Raw genomic sequence first — 12,754 nt, 5'->3', positions numbered from 1 at the left:
AAAAGATGGATAATTAAAATAGTAGTAGTCATACTGAGAACACAACTGAGGAGTTCATGTAGAAGAAGCAATTTAGAGTAAGCTCTGCTTCAAGGCATTCTTTGGTTCAAACTAGGGAACACTCCAAGAAAAGAATACATGGCTGGTACAGTGGTGCCTCGCAAGACGAAAATAATCTGTTCCGCGAGTCTCTTCGTCTAGCGGTTTTTTCGTCTTGCGAAGCAACCCTATTAGCGGCTTAGCGCTATTAGCGGTTTAGCGGATTAGCGGCTATTAAAGGCTTAGCGGCTTAGCGGCTAAAAAGCTCTTAGCGGCTTAGAAAAAGGGGGGGGGAGTGAAAAAAAATCGGAACACTCGCAAGACGTTTTCGTCTTGTGAAGCAAGTCCATAGGGAAATTCGTCTTGCGAAGCAGCTCAAAAACAGAAAACCCTTTCGTCTAGCGGGTTTTCCGTTTTGCGAGGCATTCGTCTTGCGGGGCACCACTGTACTTCACACCACAATTGATACCTTTTGCATAAAGGAGTGCTCCCCCCTCATGCTGGAGGGGCTGTCAAAACATTATAACCTAGTGGCATGCGTGGCAGGACTGCTCCAAAGTAAAAGAATTCTGGACAAAAGTATTTTCTGTGATCTCCTTCATAACTAGACACCCCACCGCTTCTCTGGGTCTTCTGAACTTGTTTGCAGATTTAGATGGATACCTAGAAACATTGTGGTACAGGTGTCTGTGTTTCTAAATACTAAGGAAAGTAGACTGGTTTCCTCTGAGTGAAACACTGAATTTTTATTCATTTAAAACTTTTATAACCCACTTCATTTTTTTAAAAAAACCATTCACTTCATATTTGAAAAATATCTATGTGTTGCCCAACATCAAAACGGTAACAATGTCATTAAATTAGAAATGCAAGATGAAAGTAGTATAAAAAGCATATAAAAACAGAAATTCAAGAAATCCATACAGATAAAAGCGGGCTTCTGTTTTCTGGGTCTGGGAAGATTTATCTCTACATGGGAAATGTTTGTTATCTGGGGTAAGAAATATGTGGGCTTTGAGCCAAAACAAGCCAACAATCTTCCTTTTCTTGCCAGGTCAGCTATGCTTTTGTCTCTCATGGTGTGAATGATAAGAGGCAGTTTCCTTTTTTCTTCCGGATGGTCCCCAAAGAAGAAGCTCTGTACCCAGGGATTGTCAAGCTGCTCCAGCACTTCAGATGGACGTTCATTGGTCTCCTTGTGCCAGAAACTGACAATGGAGAGAGGTTCAAGAAGACCTTGATGCCTGCTCTCATTGAAAGGGGGATTTGTGTTGGCATCCTACAAAATATCCCACTGGGGAATAAGAATGGGGCAGTGATCAATTATCTTTCCTTCTTCAAGTGGATTCAAGTCCATGTATTTGTTTACTACGTGGACACGAATTATATCTTAATTGGAATACAAATGATACAATTTGTATTTGGCATGTTAATAAAACCTCTTGCAGGGAAAGTCTTGATAACAACAGCTATGGGGGAACTCACTTTGGACTTAATGCACAGTAGCATATCTTTCCAACATATCCATGGTTTTCTTTCCTTCCCTATTATGAGAAAAGAATGGAGAAACTACAATATTTTCCCTCACCTTTTCCCTGTAATTAAAAAGATTGTGGAGACAGATTATAATTGTTTCTATTTAAGGCATGCACCATCAGTGAAAGGCTGGACCAGATGCAGAGAGAGAGAGAAACTGGAGATGCTGCCACAAGATGTTCTGCAAAGAATCCTCTCTCTAGACAGCGGCAAGATTTTCAGTACTGTCCAAACTGTGGCACATGCCATAAATGCTGCGTATTCTCAGCAGAGGGCGATGAAGCTGGAAGCTCAAAGGCTACAGCCATGGCAGGTATTCCCTTTTCCAATATAGACACTTGTCACTTTTCCCCAAGATGACAAGGAGCCATTAGTGAGCTCTCTTTCAGTACAGTCAGTCAACCAACTCCAATCACACCTAACAGTTAGCTCAGCCAGCTCACATTTAATGCCGAAGGAAGGAAGAGAGTTGTGTCTTGCTGTGTAATAAAATTACAGGTTTTCCTTCATATACAGGATGGCAGCCTTAGTCTTTCTTACCTGTATGTTCCCTTGAATTAATGTAGCCAACTTTTTAAGGACACACAACTCTCAGCCACTGGTCAAAGGAGAGCCAAGCAAGAAATGGGCGAAATGGAGAAGCCAAGGTGGGTTCCTGCCTTCTAAATGCTGGTGTTCTCTTTGCCATTCTAGCTCCACTCTTTCATGGGAAACTCCCAGTTCTACAATTCTTCCATGGACAGAGTGTACTTGGATGAGAATGGAGAGTTGGCAGCTGACCTGGACATTGTGAACTGGATGAAGTCTACCAATAAGTCCATTTCTAAACTGAAGCTTGGGAGTATCAGCAGACAAGGATCCTCAGATGTACAGTTCACCATCGATCAGAACGCCATTGCATGGCTCAATTGGAACAATAAGGTGGGACAAATTATCTCTTTCATTTCACAGTTTTTCCAGTTCTTCAAGGTCTAATAAGTGTACCAGGTTGTTTGTTTGTGTGTGTGTGTGTGTGTTCCTTCATTTTTTAAAAATAAATATTTATTAAGTTTTCACAAATTTTAAAAACACATACAATACACACAATACAAAAATATACATGCAATAACAAACAAACACGTATAATTTCAACTCCTTTCCCCCCCTTAAACTTACTTCATCGACTTCCCCATACCTCCCCTTTCTGCATTCCAATTCCCAAAATTATTTCAGCAAATCCTTCCCCTTAATTTTATCCGATTTTTTCCTTTTCTTTTCTTTTACTTAATCTTTAACAGCTGTAATCCCTTACTTTATATAACCACAACATTTTAACATTCATTAATTTTGCAATATTTCTTAAGATAAATTTTAAATTTGTTTGTGATACAGTGTGTTCCTTCAAATGCTTTCCAATGCCAACATTCAAGATCTAACAGTGAGGCTTGAGGCGGGGTATGTGTTTATTTAGGATGCGTGTAAAATAGGTAATGAAATATTCTATTGAATGCAAACTTGAAAATAGCAGTTTCCACTGTGTTCACCCTGACCACATCTATTTTGACCTTAGAGGACAGGTATGCACTATAAAATTGGACCCAGGAGAATCAAGAGAAGTAGGGAAGTGGACACAGGAATGAACAGGGAAGCAGTATAATTATTTATTATACTTTTAGCTTGCCCTTCCTTAGAATTCCCACATCCAAGATGCCACAGAAGACAAGGCCCTGTTGTGTGTTAGCATGCAGATTGTTGTCTAGTCTTTTGGACTGCAAGCAAGGCTTCTCTTATACATCTCATTTAAGTCCTTGGGTCCTGAACATTTAAGGACCTTTCATACAAGTTCCAGCAACATGGATTGGGTTCCATACCAAACAGGCAGCCAATACAGCTCTTGGAGCATTGGGGCCCTGTGACCCCATTTGGCTGCCCTGCACTGAACAGACCTCAAGTGGCAATGGAGTTGTTATACTTTTGCACACTTACCAGCTTATAGGTAAACCATGGTTGTGGAGTCCACATTGAATCCCTCCCAACCCTGTGCCTTATTTCAATAGAAAAATTAGCTCTAACACATTTCCCTTGGCACTCCTTGTTTTTACGTCTAGCCTCTGCCACCTTCCAGGTGTGTGGAAAGATGTCACCCTGGGTTCCTCAGGATGGTTCAGGAAGGAAAGCCACTTTGCTGCTATGACTGCATTCCCTGCCCAGAAGGGACCATCTCCACTCAGGAAGGTGGGTGGCTTCAGTGTAAAGGACCACCCTTCAGGAAGAGGGCATAGGTCTGAGGTTACTTATGTCTATTTTCACGATCTCTTCTGAGTTGGATTAACGCTGGATAGCCACCATCTATAGGAAGAGTTTTCTGATGGACTTGGGTTGCAGTCCACTTCTTTACAGATTAGTATTTTATTTGTTTGCTAATATTGCAATCTGCTTGAAAAGCAGGATAGAAACACATAAATCAATAAATGCCTGTCCACCGAGGAGCAGGAATGAATGCATAAATTCACAAAAGCCTACGTTTCTCACTATAAATCATCTGATGGAGTTATTGTGAGGTGTGCAGAAGAATCCTCTCAATTGTGATACCATTTTGCATGCCCCGCCCCAAGATTTCCTTCTTTAAAGCAAAAAAGGTCCTGTTAGATATAAGGCTGTTATTAGTCTTGTTTTTTGCAGATGCAGAGCGTTGTGTCAAATGTCCAAATGATCAACATCCAAACAAGGCCCGAGATCAATGTGTCCACAAGATCATCACCTTCTTGACTTATGCAGAAAACGTGGGGATTGTCCTATCTTCCTTTGCCCTCTTCTTGTCCTTAACCATAGGCTTTGTGTTAGGGATCTTCATAAAATACCAGGAAACTCCCATAGTCAAAGCCAACAACCGGGACCTCTCCTACATTCTCCTTCTCTCACTCCTGCTTTCTTTTTTGTCCTCCTTTCTCTTCATTGGCCGACCAAAGAAAGCCACCTGCCTTCTCCAGCAATCTGCCTTCAGCATCATCTTCTCAGTTGCCGTCTCTTCTGTGTTGGCCAAAACCATCACTGTGGTGCTGGCCTTTCTGGCCACAAAGCCAGGGAACAAGGTGAGGACATGGCTGGGGAAGAGTCTGGCCAACTCCATTGTCCTTTCCTGTTCCAGTGTCCAAGTGATCATCTGTGCTATCTGGTTGGGAACCTCTCCCCCATTCCCAGACTCTGACATGAGCTCCCAACCTGGGCAGATCATCCTGCAATGTAATGAAGGGTCTGCTGCCATGTTTTATGGTTCCCTTGGCTACATGGGCTTCCTGTCTGCCATCTGCTTCACGGTGGCTTTCCTAGCTAGGAAGCTTCCTGGAGCCTTCAATGAAGCTAAGCTGATCACCTTCAGCATGCTGGTCTTCTGCAGTGTTTGGGTGTCCTTTGTTCCCACCTACCTGAGCACCAAGGGGAAGTACATGGTAGTTGTGCAGGTCTTCTCTATCTTAGCCTCCAGTGCTGGGCTTCTGGGCTGCATCTTCATGCCAAAATGTTATATTATTGTATTGAGGTCTGATCTGAATACAAAAGATTACCTGACAAGAACATCTAAAGATGGTACCTGAGTCTTAAAGTATTCAGTTTTAACCCTTTATGTTCAGCATAGTAGTAATAAAGCTCACATACTTGTCCAGAGTCAGACAAAAATAAAATAAATTGGAAATATTCATTTAGATGAAAGCACAGAAATAATGACACCAGAAATCCTCCTGCTGGGATGTATGGATATATAATTATGAAAAGACTATGCAACCTTGTAATATATGCGTCTGTGAGACTTTTATATGCACACAGATAGAAGGACACGTCATTACCAACAATGGAAGAATGACTATTAAAACTAACAGACTTATCTGAGATGGTAAACTGACATGTTTAATCAAAGGAAAATTAATGTTAACAGTGGTTAAAGATTGGTAACTTCTCATAGACATTTTACGAGAAAAAAAGACATCTGGATTTGAGGATTGAACATAATGTTTGTTTATAAAAATGGCTTTGTGGGGTTTATAGTCAATTGGATGAAGTAAATATTGTTTTGTATGACGAAGCGATGAAGAATCAGAAGTTTTCTTTCTGAATCTTATTCATCGATCTTTCTTTTAAAACTTCTTTTCTATTCTTTAAAACATTTCTTTCTTTTTCCTTCTTTATTCCTCCTCCCTTTCTGTGTCTTTATTGTATCTATATAAAAGTCTTGGCTTGGTAAAGAAATGTGAATATATATCAGGTTTTGTATTTTCTTCTATAAACCTTAATAAAACTTACAGAAAATGAAAAAAGCACAGAAATAATGTAACCATATGGACTTGGCAATCACTGAAATGTAAGAAAGTGTTCATGAATATAAAGGAGCGATTTATAAATGGAAAACTGTATTTGATTGGCATATAAAAACAATTAACCAACAGTACTGAATGAAACATGATCATTCCTAAGCTCAGATTGCATCTTGCTGAAATTTCCACAAGCTCTAACTATTTAAAAGCTTAATAAATGCCCTCCGTTTTCACAATTTAACCAAAATATTAAGTGGGGTGTCAGGAGGATGAGTCAAGGAAATGGCTTCTGGGGATTAAGGTGGGATGTTTTGGAAGATGAATGCAGGATCCAGAGTGATCCAAATGAGAAGGAAGTTCAAATAAGAATAACAGGTAATGTGAAAAATTAGAATAGGAAGTCTGAAACTCACAAGGGAATAAACAGCAAGCAAAACATCAGGTAGATGCCTTCACTGCACTCTTTTTGGTGCCTTATGAAAACATTGATCCCAGTGAAGAGACAATTCAGATGGTTCTCTAATGCAATTGCAGAATGTTGACATGTTGTTTTTCAGTGTTGTTTTCATCTGCCCTTGATCTTAATTAATTTCACCATTTTATTCTTTTGTAACCTACTTTAATTTTATTACAATCAAGTGGTATATGAATCCAGTGAAATAAATAAAATATCCCAGAATAAAACATATTTGGTAGATATGTATATATATATATATATATTCTGGAGTGTGGGATACTTCAATTATTCTTTCACACCGATTCTTTCACACCTTCCCTGTACCTTCCAAAGTTGATGAACCGCATCTGTCCTATTTCCCTCTATAGCAATTGCAGTAAACGCCTTTTTGACGGTCTTGTCAGCTCAATGCACCAGAGTCCCTAACTCAGAGTGGCTCATAGAATATGTCAAATTTGTGCCCCCCAGTGCCCAGCATCTTAGTCAACCAAATCATATCTCTTCTTGAGAAAGATCTGTGTCTTTCAGAGAAATATGTAATTCCCTTTACAACCTCATTTTTATATTTCCAGATGCCAACAAGTTCCAAATTGTCCATCATTTACAGAAAAAAACTTTCTTTAGTTTATCCTGGGATGTTTTAATATTTTTATGTGAAGTTCTTTCTTGCACTGAAGAGTCTACTCCATTTCTGTCTTCCATGAGGCACCAGTTTTCAGATGCAAAATCCGTTAACCTATCAATAAGTCCCTTATACTGATTTGTCTTCATTGGGAGCATAAATGCCTACAACCAAAATTTAATTTCCTTGGATATTAACTTCCATCCCAACATATCTACTTTGTTCATCAGAGAATATCCATTTGGGGCAGAATTGGGAATGTGTATATAAAGAACAACTCCATTTACCCTCTTCAGTCCTGCAAAGATAAATTCCTCACCTAATCTCTTTTAATCAAATATCTGATACCCTTTTTCCTAATGTGTGTTTCTTTGATCCAATTTCAGTGTTTTCCCCCAATAACGAAATATCTCTTTTCTCTTTTGAGGAGCATTTGCGTCATTTATATTCCGTGTTGAGTATTGGTAATCCACAGCTGAGCAGATTATTTTGTCACACCTGTACCTGCACCCCCCATTTTTGATTGGCTAGTGAAATCTGTTCATCCAGTAATGGAGGTGTAATTGAGGAGGTCAGCTATGGGAGAGAAGTTGGGGGAGATCCTTCTCAGCTTGAGATCTCAGGTACCTCCTGTTGGTCAGAGCAGACAATATTGATTCTTGAGGGTTCCATGTTCTGACTCAAGATAGCAGGGCTGTGGAACCACTGGCGAAGGTGGTCCTCTCTATCTGGTCCTCTGTAGGCCACATACCCCTCCCTAGCCATGCCCCTTACTGGTCCTGCTTTGTGACATTCTTGTGTGTTTTTGCATGACTGAAGTGCTGCCTTGAACTCTTATATTGCTCCTTGCTTGACTGGATAGAGGATAGAGAGGGGTGTGCATATGTATGCAGGAACTAGGCTGCAGCAGAAAAGGGCAAAGGGGGGTTTTCATTGTGCTTTCCACTTTTGCCTCTAGCAATACCCGCCATTGGCATATGCCCCCCATAAGGTTGCCCAGAAGGGACTGTGGCCTGGTTTCATGAGCTCAAAGTAGCTACTCCATGTTGTGTGTGTCTGTGTGTTCACTTATACCCTAAAGGAATATCTTGGTCCTGGCGCTTATGAAGGTACTTGGTTAGTTCAAGGCCAAGCTGACCTTTTCCCCACACTGACCCATGTCAAAACCAGGGAGCTACTTTTGTGAATTCTCATAAACATGTTTTCCTTCACCTCTGCACCTGCGCCTCAAGCCACATAGAATATCTATGGTGTTGCCAAGGTGACGTTTCCTCTCGTATAATTATCCTTACTCTAACCAAAGCTCTAGGGATTGAGCCAAAGACTGCCTGTGAGAAAAACCAGCCCAATATCAGAATCAAAGGCAAGGTAAGATTATTCATTGCACTGTGTCTGAAACTCCTGGTGTGTTAAACAGCCCCTATGCTGCTGAGAGTCTGTCTTGTCCATTCCCCAGTGCCATGAATGATCATGTTTGAGCATCTGAGGTCTAGACTTTTGAGTTTTGATATTTCTTTTCAGATGCATTGGGATGAGAAGTTTTCTTTGTTTCCAAATTTTGTCCCAACATATCCTAAGTAGTTATGCTAGTAATAAAAATAAAGTATATGCACTGTATCACAAACAAAAAGCAAGCAGTGCTCCTCACTGCAAGTCTCACCCCTTGTTAGGATTGTGCTTGTCTTTAGGAATACTCAAATGGGCTATTTTAGGGTGTCAACACAAACATTTTGGGGGGATCCATGAAGAAGGGGAGCTGGGTCATTCAAATTGTCAGATCACCCACATCCACAGAGGGAAGCAGCACATCTAGGAATGTCCACAGCGATGACACAGGCCAGATTTATTCAGGGACAGCCTCATGGAGGCCATGCTTTCCACGAAGTCCTGAGCAGTCCCTTGTAAGATCGTGTCGGCATGCATGTTAAAATTCCCTTGGACCTCCAGATGAGGTGTTTCCAGGAGAACATCTGGCACAACCTGAAGCAGCTCAAGCAGGGAGTCCTTGGTGCAGCAGGGAGGCTGGTACACCAACAGGAATCCTGCACTGCCCCTATGGCCAGAGTTCCAGAACATGCACTCAGAAAACGGTGTCCTCCTAATAGGTCGCTTGGTGAAAACTAAAGACTTCTTTAAAAATCACTGCAACCCCACTCCCTGCCAACATGACCTGAGTTGCTGTGCGTAAGAGAAACCTGCCGGACAAGCAGTGGCAAGAACAGGGCAAGCTGCTGTGTCCATCCAAACCTGGGTTACTCATGCCAGGTCATTTCCCCCCATCCATGATCAAGTCATAGATGGCACTGCTTTTATTGGTCATTGACCTGGCAGTTAAAAGTTATTTTATTAATTTAAGTTGCCACTAGTGATGTTCTAAGACCAATTCACTGAAGCCCTAAGCAGCAGGAACACAGAGCATAAAGCAGTTACACTTTCAGGATTGGACCATGGTGCAGATCTCCAGGGAGGCCTGTTCGGGTTGCCATTGTCGGGCTCTCCGCTCGGCCAAGCGGATTAAGCTCATCTTCCGGAATCGCCCTCCCGACGACCTGAGCCTTTGATGAGGCTCCAAGGCACATTCCCCCCTTCAGCAGAGTTTCCAGCACAGGAAAGAGACAAGAGGTTTGGACTACATTGCAAAGACTTTTATTTCTAAGCTACAAAGACAGCAAAGAAATATACATCCTCTCTCTATGAAAGCAGAGAGCAACTCAAACAAAGGAACAAAGGAAACATGACACCAGTAAACATCACATCCGTCTCCTGCCTCCGTGAGACTTCCAACAGCCTGGAAGGTCTCTGGAATGTAAACAGAATCCTGTGACTCCAAGCAGCTGCTCAGTGGCAAACAGAAACTAGCAGCCATATGTCCTCTTTTTCCAGAGCATGTCCACTTTTTAAAAATGAGAGTTGTCATAGCGATAAAAGTAGAAGTTGGCAAATGTGTCCTCTATTTTGCTCTTCAAAATATGGCAGAGGCGAGAACTAGATCTAAGGAAAACTTTGAAAAATATTGGGTTTGACTTATTCCTTAGCTAAAAGAGCCCCAGTGGAGTTTAAGACTGAAATATCTGCAGCTTTTGCAAAGTGTGGGAAACATAGGTTGTTGGACTTTTAAACACCCTGGCATTAAGCACCAACAATGTGCTCCCCATGCCTCTAACCCTCTGGCAGTGAATAGACCACAAACTGAAGTAAGAGCACCAGCAGCAGACTTCCCTTGTTGGGTCATGGTGGCAGTGCTGCGGAGCCGTACAAGCGACTCAACAACTTTGGGTGATCTCTTTGGATTTTATAAAAAAGGTATCATCTTATAACTGAAGGATTGTCTCCATCCCCTTCGTTCAGCCTGGACACTGAGGTTCAGCTCCAAGGGCCTTCTGGCGGTTCCATCACTGCAAGAAGTGAGGTTAAAGGGAACCAGGCAGAGGGCCTATTCGGTACAGCCCGCCCTCTAAATTATTACAGTCATACCTTGGGTTACAGACGCTTTGGGTTGCGCAATTTCGGGTTGCGCACCGTGCAAACCCAGAAATACTGGAACAGGTAACTTCTGGGTTTTGGTGCTTGCGCATGCACAGAAGCGCTAAATCACTCTTTGCATGCGCAGAAGCACCAAATCGCAACCCACGTGTGCAGGTGTGGGTTTATTTTAAAGAAAATACAGCGACATAAACCAATGAGATGTATCTTTCAAAAACTTATTGATTATAGTCACACTGCTTTAATAATGTATTCATGTTTCAAATGTGGAAGTCACTTCAGGTTTAGCTCAATCATAGAATCATAGAATCATAGAATCATAGAATCGTAGAGTTGGAAGAGACCACAAGCCAGGTGTCCCCCATCTTGTATTTGTGCCTCTCATTTTTTTTGCCCAAGTGCAATACTTTACATTTCTCCCTGTTAAAATTCATCTTTTTTGTTTTTGCCCAGGTCAAGGTCATTTTGAAGTGTGATCCTGTCCTCTGGGGTGTTAGCCACCCCTCCCAGTTTGGTGTCATCTGCAAATTTGATCAGGATGCCCTTGAGTCCATCATCCAAGTCGTTGATAAAGATGTTGAATAAGACCGGGCCCAAGACAGAACCCTGTGGCACCCCACTAGTCACTCTTCTCCAGGATGAAGAGGAACCATTGATGAGCACCCTTTGGGTTCGGTCAGTCAGCCAGCTACAAATCCACTGAGTGGTAGCATAGTCAAGTGTTACTTTTCATCTTTTATATTGCGATCTTTTTGGATTCAAAAGAAATAGGTGTTGTCTTATACCTGAAGCATCGTCTTCATTCACAACGTTGAGCATGGACACTGAGGTTCAGCTCCAAGGGCTTCTGGCACTTCCGTCACTGCAAGAGGTGAGGTTACAGGGAACCAGGGAAAAGGCCTTCTTGGTAGTGGTGCCCGCCCAGTGGAACACCCTCCCATTAGATGCAAAGGAAATAAGCAACTATCTGACTTTTTGAAGACATCTGAAGGCAGCCCTGTTTAGGGAAGTTTTTAATGTTTGATGTTTTGCAGTTTTTTATGTGCTGTAAGCCACCCAGGAAACCCTGGGTGGGGAATAAATAATAATAACATTATTATTATTATTATTATTATTATTATTATTATTATTACATGGGAGCATCTTATACATGAGAAAATATGGTACATTTAAAGAAAATAAAGCAACATAAACCAATGAGATGTAACTTGCTCAGGGCGGCTAACAACACATTTAAAACACTTAATTGTAGAAGCAACATAAAATACAGTATAAAAACATGAATAACAATAAAATTCAAAGTTTAGAAATCACTTTGGGGGAAATCCATCTAATAGTCACGAGGGCTAGCTGGCTGAATTAGTCCTACTTGGGCCAGCGATGAGGCCAGGAGAGAATTAGCTGTGGGGTCTCAGAATGGGTAATCTTCATAAACGGGGAGGGGGAGGGAAGAGAAGGGAAATCAAAGATCAGGCTGAATTCAAATTAAAGGCCATGCGGAATAGCTCTGTCTTACAGGCCCGGTTGAAGGAGGTTAAATCCTGAAGGGCCCTAGTCTCATGGGACAGAGCATTCCACCAAGTCGGAGCCATTACTGAAAAGGCCCTGGCCCTGGTGGAGGATAGTCTGACTTCCTTAGGGCCCGGGACCTGTAAACTATGCTTATTCCTGATAGTCACACTGCTTTAATAATGTATTCATGTTTCAACTGTGAACGTCACTTCAGGTTTAGCTCAAGTGTGACTTTTCATCAGAAAATCCTCATGGAAGAAAAACCTGATAAATGCTTGAACCCTGAAAAGAGCATTTGGTGGAACCCACAATTTGCATCCCACCAATGAATGTTTAATGGGAAAGAAACAGGAAAATATCACACCATGTTACAAGTATTTATATTACTTCAAGCCTTGCTGCCCTTTTAAGAATCCAGAAAGGATAAAATAGTGTCCCTCTTTTATATTGCAATAAAGCTCAGAAGTTTCTCCTCCTTGGGTGGCCACATTGCATCTTGATTCCTCCAAGACTCTGAGCCCTCAAAACTCACCAGGGAAACATCTTCAGGCAGCTCAAGCAACAGCAACGGATCATCACCAACTTTTAGCAAGTATACAAGCTTTAAAATATATATATATAGTGAACCTAGTCCTGGCAAAAAAGAAAAGGATAAAGGCTATGTAAAAGTATGTAAGTATCTATTGTAGAATAATGACAGGGACCCTGAAGCCCACTACAGGTCCTATATCACACCTGAATTAAGTTCACACCAACTGTTTCTGATTGAGAGTCTGTTGTAATCAGAACCAATCCCTTTATATAGCCTGGAGAATCAGA

General features: G+C 41.5%; 1 protein-coding gene across 1 annotated transcript in view; it reads left to right on the top strand.

The window, feature by feature from the left end:
• The window catches only part of LOC309526232 (vomeronasal type-2 receptor 26-like), a gene marked incomplete at both ends in the record, with an annotated part of 32,411 nt that extends 29,861 nt beyond the window's left edge, over window positions 1-2,550 (top strand). Inside the window, 2 exons of the mRNA XM_082212146.1 lie at window positions 1,094-1,309; window positions 2,269-2,550. Coding sequence (XP_082068272.1) covers window positions 1,094-1,309; window positions 2,269-2,550 — 498 coding nt within the window. The remainder of the gene's footprint in view (window positions 1-1,093; window positions 1,310-2,268) is intronic.
• Window positions 2,551-12,754: the final 10,204 nt, after the last annotated feature.

This window comes from Podarcis vaucheri, assembly GCF_965113315.1.
Source record: "Podarcis vaucheri genome assembly, chromosome: 2".
In the NCBI taxonomy this organism is placed as follows: domain Eukaryota; kingdom Metazoa; phylum Chordata; class Lepidosauria; order Squamata; family Lacertidae; genus Podarcis; species Podarcis vaucheri.
The sequence above is the reverse complement of the archived record's forward strand: the minus strand, read 5'-3'. Positions and strand labels throughout refer to the sequence as shown.